We start from the raw sequence: 22,438 nt of genomic DNA on the forward strand, positions 1-22,438 counted from the left end.
CTGAGTATATACAATATCCTAAGGAGAATGTACTTTGAATTCACAGAGAATACTGTCACATGGGTAAACTTTTTGCTGTGTAATGTAAACCCTATTCTTGCTCTTAGATATCAGATTACATCTAACCTTAAATACACTCATTTTAATACCATAAAGCTTGTAACATGTATAATCCTTTAAATAAATCATTTACCAAGAGCTAAGAAATAATTGCATTAAATGCCATTTGATTATACTCCAAACTATCTCAAAAACAACTAGATGGTACCATCAAATTTTCTCACTTAGAACATTTAACACACCATAAAAATTCCACAGATGTACTAATGCACCTACATGTGCATTTACAGCACAGATGTTGAGATAAGCACACACTGCTTTCTCCTCTGCCCTTAAATAGTCTCGACTACATCAGCATAAAGCCTAAGATAGGAAATATCACATTACATCTCAACTGTTCAAACAAAGACTTTCACAACCCCGTGGAATAAAAAAAAGCTTTAGCTGAAAATTAGAAAGTCCAATTTACCAACTGGATCCACCACACTCTTAAAAGCCAACAGCAAAAGCATAGTTATTCAATCTGAAAAATCATTATATCTGTGAAGTACAGAATATGGATCATTTTAGCTTATTGACTTGTATTAGTTAAATAATTCACCACTCCCTAGGTCTTGGTCAACAGAATTTGTGACACTTACTGTACTTCACTGTGCCCTTGTGGCCAGAAAGGCCAATGGCATCCTGGGGTGTATTAGAATGGGGGTGGTTAGTAGGTCAGAGAGGTTCTCCTTCCCCCCTACTCTGCCCTGGTGAGACCACACCTGGAATATTGTGTCCAGTTCTGGGCCCCTCAGTTCCAGAAGGACAGGGAACTGCTGGAGAGAGTCCAGCACAGAGCAACAAAGATGGTCAAGGGAGTGGAGCATCTCCCTTATGAAGAAAGGCTGAGGGAGCTGGGGCTCTTGAGCTTGGAGGAGACTGAGGGGTGACCTCATTAATGTTTAGAAATATGTAAAGGGTGAGTGTCATGAGGAAGGAGCCAGGCTCTTCTCGGTGACAACCAATGATAGGACAAGGGGCGATGGATACAAACTGGAACACAGGAGGTTCCACTTAAATATGAGAAGAAACTTCTTCACAGTGAGGGTGACAGAACACTGGAACAGGCTGCCCAGGGAGGTTGTAGAGTCTCCTTCTCTGGAGACATTCAAAACCCGCCTGGACACCTTCCTGTGTAACCTCATCTGGCTGTTCCTGCTCCAGCAGGGGGATTGGACTAGATGATCTTTCGAGGTCCCTTCCAATCCCTGACATTCTGTGATTCTGTGTGAATTGAGAGACAACTATGTTAAAGCACTCTTCAAAATGTCATTTTGCAAACACACTGCACAACAAGAATGCACAGCTGGACTCTTGGGTGTGCTGGTGGGGATGACTCAACCACGTGGCTCCAAAAATCAATCCTTCACCTCCTCTGTGCTTCTCCAAGCTGTCCTGCCCAGCACAAGGGCTCCAGACACACGCACATACATTGCACACACATCCCTCACGCTATATGAGGAGCACATTACTGCCTTACCTTTTCTCAGTTGTATACTGAGCTTCTTCCCTATCTTTTTGGTGTTATACCCACTGTTTGCAGTGGAGGTGAGAACTTTCTGAGGTGATGGTACCAGGCCCGAGGGTGGTTTCCCTGATGAATTCACACTATGAGGTAGCTGCGAGTAGGAGTCTGTCTGATCGGACTGGTTACCCGCTCGAGACATTCTTTGTAACGTGTGAAGTCCAGAATTGTTAATACTTTTGCTGTCAGCATACTGGGAATCAGGGCTGAACCGGCTGGAGTAGTAGGTGTTCTTCTCACTTTGGGACAACTGTTCATACTGCTCTTTATTTGCTGCAGGGACCACGTGGAACCAAATGAAGGGCGTACGCATGGCTTGGCGAAACATATGCTGTGCTCTGGGTTTCAAAATGAACAGAAAATTAGCAAATTAGGACTGGCAGACTATACAAGACATTATAAACATAATTACTGATGTTAATTAAGCAACATGAGCTGACAGACACATTGCACTCAAGCATAAACCATAAAACTTGAATCTGTTTGCTAGTCTGTTTGGTCTGCTTTTTGCTAAGGTTTATGGCCTTAGGGTAACACAACGGTTAAATATGCTTAACAACTAATGTACCAAATACTGGCCTCGGAAAAGCAAAAACCTTAACCGCGGTCTAGAAATGCAGACAGTTTGATGGCAGGACCGCAGTGTCCTTTTGTTTTGAACCCTGATAATTGCTTTTTCAGATAAAATAATCGTAGTGCCAGCAGAATTATTAGAATGAAAATTACACTTTAGACAAAGATTATGTATTTCCACAATTTGCTGAGAGTATATGCAGTCCAACAAAAAGTATATTTTACACTTTACCTTTTCTAAGTTAGTACCCTTTCAGCTGGCAGAACATGAGCCAGCAGTGTGCCCAGGTGGCCAAAAAGGCCAACAGCATCCTGGCTTGTATCAGGAACAGTGTAGCCAGCAGGACTAAGGAAGTGATTGTGCCACTGTTCTCAACACTGGTGAGGCCCCACCTCAAATCCTGGGGTCAGTTTTAGGTCCCTCACCACCGGAAAGACATTGAGGTGCTGGAGAGAGTGCAGAGGAGGCAATGAAGCCAATGAAGGGTCTTGAGCACAAGTGTGATGAGGAGCAGCTGAGGGAACTGGGACTGTTCAGCCTGGAGAAAAGGAGGCTGAAAGGAGACCTTGTCGTTGTCTACAACCACCTGAAAGGAGGTTGTAGCATGGAGGCGGTTGGTCTCTTCTCTCAAGTGACAAGTGATGAGACAAGAGGAAATGGCCTCAAGTTGTGTGAAGGGAGGTTTAGACTGGAAATCAGGAAAGAATTCTTCATGGAAAGGGTTGTCAGGCATTGGAACAGGCTGCCCAGGGAAATGATGAGTCACTGTCCCTGGAGGTGTTTAAAAGGCCTTTAGATGCTGTTCTTAGGGACATGGTTTAATGCTAGGGTTAGGTTATGGTTGGACTCAGTGATCCTGAGGGTCTCTTCCAACTGAAATGATTCTATGATTCTATGAATACATTAAGAAACAGAAAAAAAAAAAAGCTTAATCCTGCACAGACTGACATGGTGCTCTGAGTCACGAGCCAAAGTAAACACAGTCAACAAGTCTTCACAGACTTCACAAACTGTGACTCACAACCACAGAAGAAGCAAAGACAAGCTGGTGTCAAGATCGTGTTCCAATCCAAGTTAGAGTCAAAGAAATAAAAATACATTTCAAACGTATATTAAGTATAGGATGATCAGAATAAATGATATCCCTTTGGCTGTCAACATGTTAGGGTTTTCACAACAATATTACTTTCATCAAAATCACTGATTTTCGGCATGCCTCTTTTCTGCCTTTCAATTATCTGTGTGTGGACTATAACCTGATTTCACTTTTAAAAGTCGTTCTGATGCACTGTTTCAGGATTCTACCATGTCCAGGCTTCCATTGAGCAAATATTTATGATCTCTCAAACTTCTTCAGCAAGTTTCTGAAATAGGGCCTTTAGTTCTCACACATACAAAACCACAGATATTTTTAGAATGTTAAAAATAAAATCCCCATGCTGCCCATATATATTGAACATGATGAATTGTATGTATAAGAGCAAAAAATCACATGGGAATTTCACAATATACAGTTTACCAACTCAAGAAGAAAAAATCCATACTGTGCAAAACCAATCTAATTAAAAGTGTATATACTCTAATGACAATAATTATCCTGAATTTTTGTTGTTTGGATAATTAAAAACCACTAAAGTCCCTTAGTGTATCTATTCTTTAATTTAAAGGCGATCTTCGACAATTTTTTCTTGAATACTTTATTTCCTCAAATTACTGCAAAGTGCCATGTTAAAGATTACATAAAGCAATGTAACGTGGTAAATATACTTACTGTTCAAATCTCCTATTCCGAAGGTCTCCATCGTTGATCCTGACAATACAATCATTCTCACGAAAAAGGTTTTCTTGTTCAGCTTTTCCACCTTTCTCCAATCGCTTTACCAGCAGTCCCAAGGTTCTGGAACATTAAGATTTCAAATGATCACTGTTCTAACAATTTGCAACATAGAAAATCCTATTGATATTTTATCAGAATCACTATGGAAATGAAGTTTTAAATCATCTTTACCTTGGAGTAGAATACCATAGTTTCAAATGATTTGTAAGCATTACCTGAATTATTATCCATGAAACAAAGACCCTAGGTGAAACAAGCACATCATTTAAGAGTAAGAACAACCAGGCAGTGTGATGATACTATGTCCAGCCTTCTACAAGACTTAGATTTCTGAACAAGAAGCACCACACATCTGACAGCCAGCATCTTTTCTGCTAGTTAAATGAACTTGAACAAGTTCAACATAAAATCTGAAGTTAGCAGAGAATACCAGAGCCATAACTATTGCTTCTGTGCAAGTGAAATGTGGGGTCATCTCACACAAGAAGCAGCCTATAATGGAAGGATGGATAGACGATTCAGGAACATCATGCAAACCAAATGTGTTTATATTAATCTAAATGCATTTTTAATTTACTGTCTTGCTAAACAACAAAGAGGAAATTTAAAAACTTAAATGCCATTTTTAATTCGGCACATTATCTTAAATTACTTGGTTCGGTAATGACTGAAGTCAATTACTATTTGATAGCCCCGGTGCAACTAGCTGGTCACCTCTGTGTAGTGCTTACTCACCATGTCATCTTAAAGACATTGTCAGAGACAAAAGGTAAACAAATATTTAACCTGAAATTATTAAATGGATCCTGAAGCGGGAATTTCTGAGGTACTGGTAGGGCAGTGTGAGAAGTCGATGATGTTTCTATACCTGAACTCTAGGTTTGAAGAAGGATTAAGTCTTCAGGATTATTCTTGCATCAACATTGTGTTTGAGTTTTTTAAAGAATCCCACAGGATGCATCAGTGAGTGAAATTCACGGCATCCAAGTCAACCGCATTACTTTTTCAGAAGTCATTTCAAGGCATGGTGTGAAAAATACTTTGTTGAGTGGCAGGAATTGCAAGCCCACATATGTCCTTCAGTGCAAAAATTTCAGTGATCACAGCACTTCAGTTCACACATACCTCAAAGTAAATGAGCAGCCAGTGATGCTTAAAAGGACTCCTCATGCACTCAGAAGTTATATAAGCACTTGAGCACTTCATCAAATTGGTCAGAAAAGCAAAATTATCTTATTTCTTCCACTTTAAATTCTTCATTTACCAGTTTATCAATATATGCAAATAAGACATTTATTTTACAGAACAGTCACACGTTCTCTCCTACAAGGCAGATGAAGGAGTAAAAGAAACAATCCTAATAGTATTTCCATTTTGGAACAATCTAGAGACATTAATACATGTTGTTGAAAGGATCTAGACATATAAACAGACTGTGAGAAGAAAAACAACATAAAGCATTTGAACAACACAGATCATCGAATGAAGTTTGAGTCAGACATTAACATTTAAGTGATACTAATTCTGTTACAAACTGATACAGAGTATTTTGCAAATACCTAACGTTTGACCTGTGGGGAGGGTGTCCCACCAGAGGGAAACTTTCTCCACCCTCATTTGGTTCCTGATGGACCACCTGGCTGCAGCCACTGATGCTGACGGTGACTGGGCTTGACATGAACCCAGCTGCTGCAATTAGCAACCTGTCCCTGTGCAATAACACTGGTGAGCACAAGGACCTTGAAACATTCCATAAAGCTGAAGTATCATTCCTCTAGAATACAAGTATTTCAGAACAAACAAGGTTTGAAAAACACAACAGATACTAGCGTGTATCAAGTCTTATTGCTTCCCATCCCAAGTTGATATTCTTTGGGTTTGGACAGTTTCACCTTTTGTAGATTCCTTCCAACAACCCAGCATCTCCCAATGAAAAGGAAAAAGAAATTTTTTTTGCTTTTTCCCCGAAGCAAAATTAATTCTTCCTTGCTTTGTTATTGGTTTGGGTTTGTTGTTGTTGTTGCTTGGAGTTCTGGTTTGGTTTGGTTTTTTTCTGATCACTGAGCTAGTGAAACACTCTTTAGGATATATTCTGGGAAGTGTTATCTAGATATTCCAGGTGGTTTCCTGATTGCCTTTCCCAAGATCAGTTTGCATGAGAAAAAAATCTAAAGTCCACAACAGTCCAACACCAACCTAATGAGCATGTTGAGCTGTTTTTATTGTAATAAAATTTGCTGATAATTTTGAAGGCATTTGTCATAAGAAATAAATTTACAAAATATTGATCCAACTTCTTATTCCATCTATTCACTAAAATCAGCCTTGACATGAACCCAGCTGCTGCAATTAGCAAACTGTCCCTGTGCAATAACACTGGTGAGCACAAGGACCTTGAAACATTCCATAAAGTATGGAACTATGTAGTCTCAGATTTTAAAAACATAATAAATAATTACATAAATAATTTTTAGAGATTATGTCTGCTAGTTGCAGAATGCACTAAAATAGTATTTACGAATGTTAATGATAAAAATATTTGTATTTCTCAATAAAAGGAAAAATACTTGTATACCTGCACTACATTATTTTTCTCAGAATTGTTGTTTTCCTACAGATGAAACTGATGGTTAGAAAAAATGTTGGCAACTTTTTCACTTTTAAGATGTTGATTTTCTCTGGGGAGACAACATCTTTGAGCCCCAAACTGAAGTTACTGAAGAGCATATCTCTGAATGGAGAAGAGACAAGCAAGCAAATATAAAATTTGGAATGTTACATTTAAGAGAAAACCATGAAAATATTTGAGGGGAAGAATATAGAATTGTGTCTGGCCTTCCTTCTGTTTCACTTCAAGCCCAGCAGTACTTGGATGCAGCTGTGCTCCACTGTAATGCCCAAAGACAACTCAGAATTTGGATGTGCATGCAATGCTTGCACTACAGCGTACACAGTAACTGCAACAGCTGTTTTGTTTATATAACTGAATGTAAAAATATCAACATATCAACATACCAAATATCAAAACATATTCTACACAAAGCATAGCATTTCAAGTTAATACTGTGATAATACACTATACAAAATGATTATTTCATCCCAATGTCTCCACGTACTGATGATTACAAAGTAACTGTTTTATCAGTAGTTCTTGCATAGCATTTTTCTTTAAAAACTGCTTTCTACTGTTTCACATTCTTATATGAAAATAATAATACAAGATGCATCCTTATGCGTAATTTTTCCCATTTATTAAATTTACTTCACCTAAGCTCTTAAGTATAGTAAAAATATTACTAATCCTAACCAACGGTAAAATAACGTAATGCATAAATAAATGACCAGTCAAAATTGTAAATAATCTCACCAAACAAAGGCTACAAGTTCTACTAATGCAAGATTGCTCATCTCAGACACAACATATGGTGATCATGAAGATTTTGCTTTTTAACAAATGTTAGACCTAGGTTAACCAAGGTATATAAAGCTAAAGTCACTGAGAACAGATTCAAGGCTGGATGGAACAGCCTGAGTCAAATTTGAAACCAGGATCCTCACTGTGAGGCCCCCCCTGGAATACTGCCTCCAGCTCTAGGGTGCCCAGCATTAAGAAGGACACGGACCTGCTGGAGCGAGTTCAGAGGAGGCCATGAAAATGATCAGAGGGCTGAACATCCATGAGGACAGGCTGAAAGAGTTGAGGTTCAGCTGGGAGAAGAGGAGGCTCCAGGAAGACCTCAGAGTAGCCTTCAAATACTTAATGGGGGCCTATAGAAAGCTGGAGAGAGACTTTTTACAAGGGCCTGTAGTGAGAGGACAACGCGTAATGGTCTTAAATTGAAAGAGGGTAGATTTAGATTAGATGTAAGGAAGAAATCTTTTGCGATTATGGTGGTGAGACACTGGCACAGGCTGCCCAGAGAAGCTGTGGATGCCCCATCCATGGAAATGTTCCAGGCCTGGCTGGATGGGGCTTTGAGCAACCTGGCCTAGTGGAAGGTGTCCCTTCCCATGGCACAGATGTTGGAACTAGAGGTTCATTAAGGTGGCATCCATGGCAGGGGGTTGGAGCTACATGATCTTTAAGGTCCTTTCCAGCCCGAATCACTCTATGAGTCTATGATTCTATGAAAATACAAAAGTCAGTATACATATTTGTTTAAACACCATCACGTAGCACACATACGTGCATTTGAATGTTTAATCTTGTTCAGTTAAAGTCAACACGTTTTCTAACATGAATTCTTCCATTATAAATGTTTTAAACTATAACTTCTTCAAAAACGAGACTAAACATTGTGTGAACCTCTGCAAGTCTGCAACCCTGTAGAAACAATAATTATAAATGGAAATTTGGTACCTGTGCTGGTTTAGACTAACATTAGCTAACATGGGGACAGAAGGGAAACAGTATCAAAGCACAGAGCTCAATCTTTGTATTTGTTTTAAATACCTAATTGTGAATGTAAACAGCTTAGATTATATTAGCATTTGCACCACTGTATTTCCACAAGGTTCATTACTCTAATTATACAATTAAAATAAACTCAGCTACATGTGTTAACATTTCAGTTCTCAGTGTAAATTACAATCAATGATAAAACTAGAAATAAGCAGCAAATGTTTTATTGACATCCAAATTGCCTGAGTTAGTCTGGGTAGTTCTTTGAAATTGTGAACTCCCCACATGCCATCCAGCTGTACAGAAATGACGATAATTTTTCTTAATAAAAGCTGACATTGAAAATAGTATGAGAGTAATAAGAATATTACATTGAGGATCTAGAATATGATTCGGCCATCACCGCCCATTGTACATACACACTGAAGTTATTTACCTATTACCTGCAAGCTAACTGTAATATAATCAAATCAGATAGAAGAGAAAATAAGCAATTTAGATGTTTATGTAAAGTCACTAACATGAAAAGGCAAAAACTAGATTAAGAGGCAAAAATAAGGATGGATTGAGAAGCAGATGTGTGGCAGTTTCATGCAATGAAAGACCTCTGAGTTTTATGGGAACGTAAGCATGGTATAAATTTCCTGAGATTCGAAGGTCAGAGTAGGCAAATCAGCCTGTTTGTTCAAGTTGAATTATTGTGGCTGATCAATGTTAAATTGGACATAAACTCCTTTGCACCACATTGACGTCACTACTGCGGAAGCACTGAAATAACTTTATCAGCTTTCACGCCTGAAGTCCGGAACCAATTTCCAACCTTTGGTAACTACTCCTCAGTTTTTTAGCTTGAATAATACTTCAAATTAAGTTTATATAACTTTTAAAAGGATAAAATCAGACAAAGAAAGCCTTGAATTCAGCTAAAAGAGTGAGGGAATGGTACGTTCACACCACAGGGATTCTTTTCCCAATGCGTATGTTTTTGAAAACCATGGCTACTTTTGAGACTTAAAAGGCTGGAAATGCAGGAGAGGAATAAATGGAGATGCAGATAACACATAGCTCCTAGATGATCAAACAGAGTGCGATGGTTAGAGAGGCACCTTGAAGGCACTATTAAGGACTCTCAGTATTGACAATGGCCATTAGATATTTCTTTAGTTTTCTTTGCAACTTGAGAAAAAGACTAAAACTTTTACAATGAAATATGAAGTGATTTATAAACTCTAGAAAATGAAGGACACTTCCACTAAAAGGAAAAAAAAAAAAAAAAAGTAAAGATAAAAATCCCCACACAAAACCACAAAACTATAGAACAGAAAAACATAAAAACACATAAACAGTTTTCTAGTGTGGGGACTGTGCACACATCAATGCCTACCTTCATTTGAGGTTTTTCATTTTTTTTAATAAAATCTGTCAAAACTGTCATTTAAGCTGAAGAAAAGCAATAAAATTCAGTCTCTTATTTTTCCATTCTTCTGAGATTTCCTTCACGTTTGTAAGACATTTGGATTATACAACATAAAAACACAGATTAAATAGTTTTAGCTGCCAGGTTTTAGCTGTACAGTTTATCATAGATTTTGTGGCATGTTTCCATAGGAAGAAGAGCTGGTAGAGTCCTACAAACTCACTTCTCTGCATCAAAGTAATGTGTATGATGATACTTATTAATGGAAATTCTTTATGGGGTTTTCAGATTAATATCCAAATGCTATCCTCTTCTGTTTTACTAAGTAGACTTCACAGAAGTCTTAGGACTATAACTTCCATATCGTTATTCACAAAGATTTCTGATGTTATCTCACAAATATCCTTGGTGTCACTTGAACTCCCTTCCAAAGACAGACACGGCAGGATTTTGGAAGATCAACAAGGACATACAGCTGAAGAAGATTACAAACACTCTTAAAAGCAGAAGAGGCCCTATAATGGTAAATTATGCTACAATTACTATTAAGTTTGCACAGGAGAACTCTATGCAATCCCACTTATGCATCACCATAACATCCCCCCTTTGCCAGCATTGCTTAAATGCTATTTTTAAGGACCTGAGTACTTGCCCTCCTCTCTGAGCACCTAATAAGAATAAAGAATTGGTGCTAAAGGCAATTTTGCACAGATTTAGAATTTCCTTTCCTTTTATGCTTTCCTCTCATTCACTTCCTCTTTGCTCTACTCTTTATCTGTTCACTTTCTATTCTGTCAGTCTTTCTGCTTTCATTTTCATGCCTCCTATTCTGCTTAGTACTCTAGTTATATCACTGCAAAAATGTGCAGGTAGGCTTTGCAAACCCAACTTGAAAAACTTCACAACCATAAAGTGATGAATATGTATGCCCTTCCCTTTTGATACAGTGAACAAACTCTGTTACCCAAATCATACAATCAAAAAGTCCAATAAAGGACCAATGAACTTCTAGAGGTAAAACCAGATGGATAATAAGGAAACATATCCATAGAAGAAAGTTTGACTATGTCTGTACAAAACAATAGTCCTTTTTTCAGAGAAACACAGGGATTATTTTTTTCCATTTAAAAAAAGTCTCAGTTTTACTAGGAACAGAAATAATTAGTAGCATCTATATAGAAGAGGCAGAGATCTTTATAGACTTTGCTCAAGATCAAAAGCCAATATTGAAGACAGATTCTTACTTCAAAATCAAACCCTCAAAAGACCAGGAAAAAGTCAAATATTCCCTCAATATAAATAAAGGACATAGTTACAGTATATAATTTTTTAGAGGTTTGCAGTGTTTGCTTTGAAGGAGGGAAGGATTTTTTGGTGGGAGAAGGCCTCTGCTTATTGCGTACAGGGAAAAAAAAGGAGAATTGCATTATATGTTTTTATACTTTTTCACTTTTAAAAAGTATTGATTTAGTAAGCATTGCCTATTAAGTAGTGTTTTTAAAAGCAAAAGAAAGGAACTGAATAATTGAAAACATAGCATAACTGGAATCAAACACCTATCAAATATAAAACAATGGTGGGCCAATGGACTAGGTCATATGATACACCAGATCCTTTGCTTGTGACATCCCCTAAAGTCTTTACTGAGTGCTGTTTGGTTCTGTATATTTAGGTTTCTCCTGAGCAGATACCCTGGAGAAAATGCCTGCGTTCTGAGGGAAAGCAGGAGGAGGTGTGAGGTGTGGGTGCTGCCATACAACACCAGCGCCCATCAGTGCTGAGCTACCAACTCCACTCTTCTACTACAAAGCAGAGAGTGTGGGAGCAATGTGGGGGAAACCCATGAGGTCCCCTCCAACTCTGACTGCTCCTCCACGCTTTCAAGACATGGACCCAACTATCTTCTCCCTCCAGCAGATTATTTCGGGGGAAAGGGGGTGTCAAAAAAAAAAAAAATCAGACAGCAATTGCACATACCATCTATATTTCAATTAGGAGAGTTCTAGTATTATGAAGAAAAAATAGATACATTTTAATATACAAATGATTTCCCTTGTAACAGAACTTTATTTTCAAGTATGCCTTGATTCTAAACATCTGTATTTAAAATTGACTTTCCTGAAAAACATTTTTATCATATAATCCCAAACTCAGGACAAAAGAGGAGTTAAAAGTCCTTCATAGCTCTTGACATAACTAGCATCCTTAAAAAAAAAAAAAAAAAAAAAGGTGAAATACTTTATTTCTGTGTTTATGGCTTTTTCATTTTACATGTTCTCATTATATACAACAGTTTAAACTTCGCCTCAGACTTGACAACCACATTAACATCCTGGAAGTGAATTTTACTTGAGTTAAAATTCTTATTCAAAATGTCAAAATATACATTTCTAACACCAATTTTATTAAACGAGTATTTAGTAGGCAGGCAACGTTCTTAAACTGGTCTTTTTCTTGGCCTTCACACTGTTTAAATCCCAGATAATGGTATGAACATTTCAACCATTTCCAGCTTTATAGGATTTACTTCTGAGTTTATGTTTGAAGTACCATTCACCCATGCCCTTTCCATCCCCACACTGAATTTACTAAATTTCAGATTATGCAGAGAAGAATTTACCGTGTTACAGAAGTTTGTTCTTAATACTTGTAGTCCTCAGAAAAAGTAGCCTTAAATTGAAAAAAAATTGCGTTTTCTCGTAACACATATCAGTATGGCTATGAAAGCATTGGGTTTAAAGCAATAATTGCAAATAAAACTTTTGCACTGTGTTTAAAATCCTGTGAAGGTATCTGGTCTAGAATAAAAAATACATTTATAATTTCGGAAAAGAGGATATTAATATTTGAGATATATGTTTTTGTATAGCAAGTTCATTTTCCTCATAAGTATTAAACTGAAATTTCTGCTGAGTCGACAGACATAAAACCCCTTCAGATTACTTTTTAAAATATGTATTTGTGCCCCTTTTCCTTAAAGAGGGAAAACACAGTGTGTACTTAGAATATGCATCACCAAAAGAAAATTTGCATATATGCCTGAAGAACTATTGTTTTTTAACATACTTAAAAGCTTCGAATCCACAACTAATTATTACAAAAGTTAAGGCATTTTTCTGAGAGTACGTTAACGACTGTAAATGCTAAAACTCTACTTTAGCAAAGTAAGCAATAGAGATTTCCTAATATAATCCCTCACGTTATATTATTTAATGTAAAGGACTTTCTTTACACTTTATTTTCTGTTAACAATCCAACTTCAGGAGTTCCAGCCTGCCATATAATAAAATTATTCACCTTCCCCAAAACCAGAATGTTTCAACTCGTTCTGCTGCTTCATTTTAACCCCAACAGAGAGGACAACACTAAATACTGAAAGTGTGATGACTTTTTTCTCTCCCAGTCTTACCAGGCGCAGGCACAGGACGCCTCTGCTTTAGGCTCCTGCTGTTATTTGGGAACTTGTGCTCTAAACGGTCAGCAAGGAAATGCTGCATAAATATCCGTCTGAATTAAAGCAGCAGATGATAATTTTTAAGAGTCCAAAAGGCAATCTCTATACTTCAATATCCCATAAGATTACAACAGAGCCTCTATTAAAACTCCACAGTTCTAAGTCCTGTTAAGCAGAGCTTTTCCATTATAGAGTCCATTTCAAGTACAGACTCAGTAAAGTTGCACTTCTTCAGGACTGCCTTTTGAAAAACACAAAATATTCTACAGAAGGCAAAGGCACACAACACAAAAATTAAGACAACTAAGATAAAACACGGCAAGTTACAATTCAATTAAAATCCTACACGATACGTTACCTTCCGCCTCGGGCACTGAAAGGCACTACATGGATTCCCAAAGGCCCGCCGTCGTTGGAGACTTCAACGAGCTTTACCATATCACTGTGAGACAATGACGAATGAGGGAATATGAACATGTATCGTGAAGGAACCAAAAAACCCCACACAAACATACACAGAAAAACAAAACCATTCCAGAAATCAAGTCATGGCGATGAAGGCATTGTTGAATGCTACGTACCTGAAGATTAATCTGATGGCATGAAAGGAGATCAATCATCAAAAATAGTTCAATTAATAAAACAAACAAAAGTCAAAGAATTTCTTGTAAACTTAATTTGCTCCTTTAAAATAGGTATCACCATCACATGCATATTGTTTTATCTCTTCCTTATTCTAAAGTTTAAATTTAAGTTAACTGCTTCAACCATTGAGCAGAATTAAATACCACATACACTTTTTCCTCAAAAGCCTAAAAGCTGATCATGGCACTGGCATGCTTTATTTGTGCATCCTAGAGAGAGCCCACTCTAAGCCTTAACATCAGCTTTTACATAACTACTGCTTAAGCAAGTAAGATTTATTTAATTTTTAATTAGTTAAATTCTTCTAGTTTTAAAACACATTCAGTTGTTTTATTCTAATTCCATTTCTTTTATTGGAAGTTTGCTGGATCTACACGTTCTTACTAGTCAAAGCTTCCAAAGTAATATTTCACTGTAACATTCAAAACCAGCCGGATGTCCTCCTGAAGCAACTATGCATACAGCTTTCAATTAAACTTTTTGCTGTAGAGTAGAAAAAGTGAAAGAGGAAAGTACAGGTTCAGAAAGAGACATCCAAAGATTCTAGAAAAAAGATTTGGACCAAATCTACTGATGTGTTTGAAACATACCCACATCTGGAAAGGTGGAATATAGCCCATAAACCACAGTTATAAATACTCAAATGAGAAAATAATACACGAAGGCCAAACCTCTCAGCAAATCTGGAAGTGACAGATCTGAATGAAAGCCACAATCTGAATTTGTGGCTTATGCCTCTCCCTAGTATTACGTACTTTTTCCATATTTCCTGGCACGACATATATATACACAGATCTTTGAGGAGCTTGTTTCTCATAAGTGTACAAATCAAGCTTAATCTAGAAATGGAGCAAAGAGCAAGACCAATGCCCTATGATAGCAGTAAAAGCTTTTCTACTTCCTTCAATAAGCTCTCGATCATATGGTGGCCCATCCCGAAAGCTTGCAGCACTTAATTTGGAGTATGAGAATAACCAGACCACATACTGCTAGGAAGTTAACAAAAATCCAGCATTACAGTTTGTTTTATATTTATTCCAAATTGATTTTTTAAATTATATTTTAAAGTAGCCTTTACATTTGCTTTATGCCTCAATTCATGGCTGTTTTTTTAACACCACAAAAGGAAGGTCTCTATCCCTGTTTCCACTGTTTAGTTCAAGAAAGTACTGCAACCACAGGAGAGCTGGGAGACATCAGCCAAAAAAAGTATTATTCTTCAGACCTAGACAAGCGTTTTAAGACTGACAGCATTACAGCACTTGGAAATGTTCCCTGCCCCAGTTTCTGTACGGGCTCACTTCGTTTCATTCCCACTGTACATCAAGTCTAAGTTTTCATTAACTAGTGTGCAAAGCAGCTCATGGGAATCAAGCAATGTCTTTCACATCCAAAAGGGACTCCAAAAGGCATTTTTTGCTATTCGTATGCCTATGGCTCCCTCTGATCAACTTTCTTCGGACTCTCCTATTAACTTGAAAGAAAACTGAGGGCTGAGGAAGAGAACAAGTGAAAATCAATAGCAATTCACCTGGAACTGTCACAAGTGGAAACATAGCTTAAATTTAAAAGAAAATAGTGAGTTTTCATAATCAGTGTACACTGTTTAACTTGTTCCTCTGCTTCTTACCCTGATATTCTCATAACTTTGGTCAAAGTACTCCAAACAAACGTACAAAGAATAATATCAAACCAAAAAAAAGAATGAAGTAGCATAGGATAAAAAGCCAATAAAGTTACTTAAGGGCATCACCAAGAAGCATTAAATTTGACAGAAGTTCTGTAAACTCTATTTAGCAAGCAGCATTTGGAATTTACAATATAACATGTTTGTAAATGGACCAGAGTAAAACTCAGCATGTATAGCCTAACAGATTTCACCATGATCTTTAGCTAACATTTAAACCTTCTGAACCTAATTCATATTTCAATTCAGAAATAATACGTGTAGAAGATTTATTTTTATTTAAAATTTAAGTTAAATCCATTTAAAAGGTTTAATTTAAGGGTACAAGTGATATTTTCTCATTAATTCCATAGTGAGGGATGGATCAGCTCTTTGCCATGACATGTGAAAGGTTAAGCTTGCTGTATCTCATGAGGAAATAAAGCATCCTTTACTCATTTTTTTTAAAGGAGAAGCTTCCCATTCCTGAACAAGGTCAGTTTTGATCCATTCACAAAGTACGGGGTTTTTGACCACACAGCTTACGTGACTCCATGCACATCTTCCCAGTAGACTATGAACTGGTGACTGGTCTTATGATTTTCCCTGTGTAATTCTTGCTTGTTGATTTATTTGTGCTACCACTGGCCCTATTCCTTCTGTCGAGTTTTCAGAGTTCCATCAAATAAGCAACTTCTTTGAGGCAGAAAATCTATTGTAGCATCAGAACATATAATTGCCAAGTTTCCAACGCTCATTTTCAGCACAGGTGTTGTAAACTATTTAAAATCTGCTTTTAAAAGGTCCATGAAGCAAATTGTTTAAAACTAACACCATGCGACTTAAAAAAGCCTGCTCCACTTTCTTAAGAGCAGTATTACCCATATGATTCTGACGTTTTTTGCTAGCCTATGTTCAGTCTCAAGACTCGTCATTAAAATAAGTGTTCTGTCAGTAACTTACTCGAGGGAAAAATTGGTAGCATTCTCCAGGCCAGTGTCTGCATGACCAACAGGCTCAACTCTGCTGTTGTCCTCCTCTGTTCGATCTTCATCCTAGATATCAAAAAAAAAAGAAAGAAAAGTAAACCTAGGTATAATAGGTTAACTCATATTAATAATGTCTTTTTACTATTTTCAGATTATTGGGCTAACCGTGTATGCAGGGGAAATGTGCTTCCATGACTCCAAAAAGATTTTCTGTTGCTGTAAGAAACTGTTGTAAATTTTTTGACACAATACGCATTTTTGTAATTATATTTATAGTTTAGTCAGTTTTATATCTTGATTTTACTACAGTTGTAAAAGCAAGGCTACAGAAGCTAGCACAGCCAGTATTTTTTAAAAATCTACTCAAGTAAAAGCACAAAAATCAGCTGACGGTCAGCACCGTACGGGCAAACTCCTTCCAAGTTCTCTCTGGGCAGGTTACTGGGGATTCAAATGAATATACAAGGCAACTCAGACTCATTTGCAAAGAGTTAAAAAGAGTACAAGAAAATGCAGCTTGTATAATTCCATAAAATACCAAGACCTCTTGAAACATTTTATCTCAGGCCTTTATTAATAGCATGCCAGAAAAGGCTGACATCAAAGAGTTACGTGAGGCTCTAATGCTAACCAATTGATTTTCTTTTTCATTTGACTTTCCAAAAAGTCATACATTATTCACCAAATGTATAATTTTAATGTCAAAGTTCTGAATGTTGTACTTTCAAATTTAGATCAAGGTGATTCAAGAACTACCAGTAAGAAGGTCTAAAAACATTTTTATACCTATTTTACTCATCAGCAGCTTATGCTTTTAATTACCCATGTGACCAAACAGAAAATACTATAAACTGCGAACAGTAGGTTTGAAACACAGACTCAGATTCTAGAGTCAGAGCAACCAAGTCAGTAAAATAGTGTGATAAGTTATGAGTTCAGCACACGGAGTCAGATAATATATTAAATTATTGAAGGGATATTAAAGGCAAGCAGAGGCATTTGGTAATGTCCAATTGACATTTCCACCGAGAAGCTGCCGAAGCAGGAGGCTGGATGTACCACGGGCTGTGGATCTGCCGCGTGGCCCCGGCTGGCAGCGCACTGCGGGAAGCCGAGCTACTTGAAGACTGATGATCCCGTGTTTTGAGAGGCTTTAATATGCACTTCTTCGTCATCTGTCTCTGTTAAGCACTAGGCAAGTAACACATTTCAAAGGTTAACCAGCATCTTGAACCTGCCTAAAACTGCATTATGAATCTAAACAAGAACTCAAAATATTTTCCATGTAGTAAAAGTTGCTTATAAACCCAATATGATTCTTTAATATGATAAAAGCCAGTGCTTACATTTCTGTATTTACTGATTTCAGCTGACATTCTACATGTACCACTGCATAAAGGTTAAAAATAAATAAATATCCAAATCTCCATGACAATTCTGAAGTTACATGCAAAAAGGTATATACAGGAAGATCAGAATGTTTGGAGTTGTTTCACATTAAAAGAAGCATTCCATCTTGTTTCTTACAGAATCTTGCAGATTCCTGTTGCTATGGGTTTCCTGTTTTGAAGCTAGGGACACTGGTGATTGTAGAAAACTACCTATTTATATTGCACTGAAGCTGTTATCTGCAAGTCTGAAATCAGAGTTGCTGATGAGGTGCAATTTTGAAACTCAAGCTATGTTAAAAGGTCATCACAAATGCATGTTACTTTGTTAATATAATGTTTTTGGCATATTTTTTTGTGTGGTCTTTGTAAGTAAGCCTATGGTAAGTATATGCACATGTAAGAAGAGACTGAAATAACATCCTACCTATTAGTACAGGTTTGTCCGCCCCTGCTGACAAATGTCTGGCTTTATGCTGTGCCACTTTAGCAGTCATCTAAATATATATGCAATGTAAGCATCCTTCACCTAGCATCACTTTGGTCCTACACTTTACCATCTTTCAGCCCTGCAAGTTTTCCCTTGACTAGTTTAAACTAAGTCTGTAAATAAAACTCCGCTTGTCCCACTCGGTCTCTGCAGCCCTTGGGACCGGCTCTTGGCAGACCCACTTTCAGCGCCCTCCTGGGATGCAGCCCACTGTGCACGACTCCAGCTAAACCCTTGTTGAAATCCTTCTTTCCACCACTTCCCAGCCCTGAGAGCATCTTTGCCCTCATTCCCACAGCCTCCTAATGTCAGCTCACACTTACACCTCTCCACGTGTTACACATCCCATTTCCTTTCTTTCTGTCCCACCTGGTCCAGAGGTTCATTCTCCCCTGGAAAGGAGCATCCCCCTGTCGGACCCCCAGCACAGCCAGTACAAAGACAACAACGAGCTTACCTGCCTCTTGCCTATACTTCATGTTTTAATATTACGATATAACACATTAGAAACTGCAAATCAGAAGCTATGTAAAACAGATGCTATCTGGCACCACCGTATCTACTTTTTGTGCCATTTGTATCGAGAATTATAAACACAACAAGTTTTGGAACCAGGCTCACTGTCAGTTATACAAGCAATTAAGAAACAGCAGCTCCCACACGCCTCTGTCTGGCTTTTCCCGGATGGCAGACAGATCTGTATCAAAAACATGCACATGCCTGCAAGTAGGTGCTTAGAGGAGGAATCGCAACCCTAACGAAAGCACTACTGCCATTATCAACAGATGTAAGATGTAGCCTTTAAAAAATCTTTAACATTACAGTAATCAGGCTCTCTTCTCGAAATAACACAGATTTTGATTTACATTGAACGGAGAGAAAAATTGGGACCCCTGCAGAGGGATTTGACTTAAAATTCTGATTTACTAAGAAAAGTAACTAGCTGTGAAAATTTCTGCATCAAGCAATTATTTCTTTATTTGGAAAGAAGTTTTCTTCTGAAAGGCAAATTCCACCTGGATGTGCTATCATGAGGTAAATCAAGGAAAAGGACTTTGAGAAGATCAAGAAAGTTTCCAAGATGCCAGACAGGTACTATTGTATACATTTCTCAGAAATAATTGATTTAAGCATACTCCCAGACTTACAGGTTTTATTACACCGATTCCTGCTTTACCAAAAGATACAGCTTTTAACATACAGTTACTACAGACAGAATGATGTTTTGGGTTGTTTGGGTTTTTTTTCCAAAATTAAAGTAATTAAAAATGATTTCATTTTTACAGCACGAAGGAAAATTTAAAGAACATCTTTCAGTGTACTTCTACATACTCTGATGTGTTCGATGTAAAATTCCCCCAATTCCCTTTTGCTGAGCTGACTCAGTCAGGCCTTCCCAGCCAGGCCTCGCTGTGCCACCAGGCATGGATAGAGCCATCCATAAAGCAAATACACCTTCTGTCGTGTATTTAGGCTACTAACACGGAGATGAAACAACACAATGTCATCAAAAAGAAAGTAAAGTTGTCAAAATTTGTCTTAGTTGCTTTAAGAGAATTAACAATTTCAAAGAGTTGTTCTTTTAAATGAATCTGTACAAAATTCCTGTGTCTTATAAGAATCAAGTTTGTGCACAGGTACACAGTAGCAGATTCTTGCAAATCTCATGGTAAAAAAAAAAAGCTTATGTAGGTGCCAAAGCAAGTGAAGCCATTTTTCTAAAAAAAAACACAACCAACCAACCAACTGAAAATACCAGCAACTCTTTTTTTTCATTATTGTTCCAAGTTCTCTAATAAAATTAACAACTCAAAAACTCTTAAGTGCTCAAAATGGACTATTAATGCCAGTAGTTCTGCATATAGAAAGGTCCATTTCACAGTTCACCTGCACAGCATTAATAAAAAACATGAAAAGTTGCCAATTTGTTTTGTATTTTTGAAGAAAAAATCCCTAACACCTCTTAGGATTACAAAATGCTCAGAGCATTATGCTTGCCAACAGAACCTTATTCAATGAATATGAACCCAAACAGACCTTTTAATTACATTTTCCCAGATTATTTCTGAGTGAATACTGCCTTGTTTCATTTCCAAAGCTCAAAACCAGCCATGCCTTTCCTATCTTATAGGACATTTTATCTTTCATTACTATAACATCAGCTCTTGCTTCTGATTAATCCACTACTTCATCTCCAAAAAAACACTTTCCCACTAATCTGTACTGTTCAATACATTAGTAATGAATTCCCCAAAAACATAAGCAGAACTTCTTCACATTCCCTCCTCTTCATTAGATGATTACCTGCAGAAAACTCAATAGCTGACAGGGAGTCTGAATAAAATTAGTGCGGTCACTTAAATTCCTATACGTTCGATTTGTGCAGTCTTTATTTCTTGGTGCCTGGTCCAAGTAAGTCCTGATTACAATCTTCTTCAGCCTGACACAATGGGAAATGGACTCTGAAGGCACATAAGAGTTCTGTATAAATCTGTCTTCTCTGAACACTTAATCCTATCTCTTAAATTCAATTCCAACAGCTCCAGCCTAACAATAACTGAAAAAATGGGAGTAAAAGTGTTTGGGTTTGGTTGTGGGGTTTTTTAGGGGGGACGGTTTTGTTTGTTTCTCTGTTGGGTTTGTTGGTTGGTTGGTGCACTTTTTTTTCAGTTCAGAGGGCTATAATAATTATTTCATTATTGTCCAGAAAGTGATTGGGTATTTTAGTGATAACGGCTGTACAAAAGAAAGTAACTGGTTTGAAACTACTTGAACATCCCATGGCAAATCAGCAACATGGAGCAACACAAGAGGAAAAAACTGACTGGTCACTTATGTAAACACTGAATAAATCAAAATTAAGATCAAAGAAAGGGAAGTTGTCTGTAAAGATTATCCTAATACATGCATGTGTGGGGCTGTGTGGGACCTCCCTTCTGCACGTTTCCCTCGTTCACTCCTGCACCCCACAGTGTCACATCCCTTCCCTTTGAGCCTCTGCTTGTACCTCCAACACCATCTACAGGCTCCTTCTCCCAAACCTGTGTCTTCCCACTCTGACTTTGCTGTTAATTTACAGTCCACATAGAGAGTTTAATCCTCCACCTTGTCTGAGTGCTGGGAAGGGGCTGTCGGAAAGCTTGGCCAGCCAGGCCCAGCCCCGCTGCGGAGCCCTCACCCAGGAAAGCAGGCCCAGTCACCCTGAGATTCCACATTTTCTGTGAAAAGAGAAACTCTGGGAAATTTAGCTGTAAATTGTAGTAAATCTCTTCACACTGTACACAAACGAGATTTTTTGTCTGACTTGTGAAATTCTTAACTGAACAAAAGATCCAGTCTCAGCAGAAAAAATGGGCTGACACGGCTATACAAGAGCTACACAAAGGAATAATCTTTTAAAACATAATGAAACCTGTTTTGGTTTGTTACTAGTCTGCAAAGCAACTGCAGCAAAGTATTTTTGCACGGGGTGGATGTTCTTGTTATAAAACACTTTCAGTACTTTTTCTAGCATCAGCAACAGAAAGCAGGGTCTTGAAATGGCAAGCGACTGCAGCCGTCATGGTAAAAAGGCAGAGATACCAGCGTGAGCAAGATATGGTAAATACATCAGACACTCACTCCTCTGCAAATAAAAGCCTGTCAATATGGAGCCTCTGTGTCTTGGAAGAATTCAAACTCCTTTGTTTTCTAGCATTTAATTTTTTAAAAATTTTAGCATAGCGAGTGAAAGTACTGTAAATACCAAACAGAAAGAACAGTATATAACGTCCAACAGGTACTTTAGATTCTACTGTAGAGGAAGACACATTATCAATAACTAAAAGCTCCTGAAAGGCTGCACGCCAGTACTTTTTTCCTCAGCCAGGACACAACAAAAATAACACTTACATTATTAAAATATGTCCTTCCCTTCATCTTTCCCCTTTTAGTCTCTTGCATTTCTCTG

General features: G+C 37.6%; 1 protein-coding gene across 8 annotated transcripts in view; it reads right to left on the bottom strand.

Annotated features, from left to right (window-relative positions):
* The window catches only part of PARD3 (par-3 family cell polarity regulator), a gene marked incomplete at both ends in the record, with an annotated part of 453,991 nt that overhangs the window by 207,232 nt on the left and 224,321 nt on the right, over positions 1–22,438 (bottom strand). For all 8 annotated transcript variants that reach the window (XM_080340305.1, XM_080340306.1, XM_080340304.1 and 5 more), the window contains 4 exons: positions 1,583–1,965; positions 3,973–4,098; positions 13,670–13,753; positions 16,586–16,677. In XM_080340305.1, coding sequence (XP_080196431.1) covers positions 1,583–1,965; positions 3,973–4,098; positions 13,670–13,753; positions 16,586–16,677 — 685 coding nt within the window. The remainder of the gene's footprint in view (positions 1–1,582; positions 1,966–3,972; positions 4,099–13,669; positions 13,754–16,585; positions 16,678–22,438) is intronic.

The sequence above is a fragment of the Nesoenas mayeri genome (genome assembly GCF_963082525.1).
Source record: "Nesoenas mayeri genome assembly, chromosome: 2".
Taxonomy (NCBI): Eukaryota; Metazoa; Chordata; class Aves; order Columbiformes; family Columbidae; genus Nesoenas; species Nesoenas mayeri.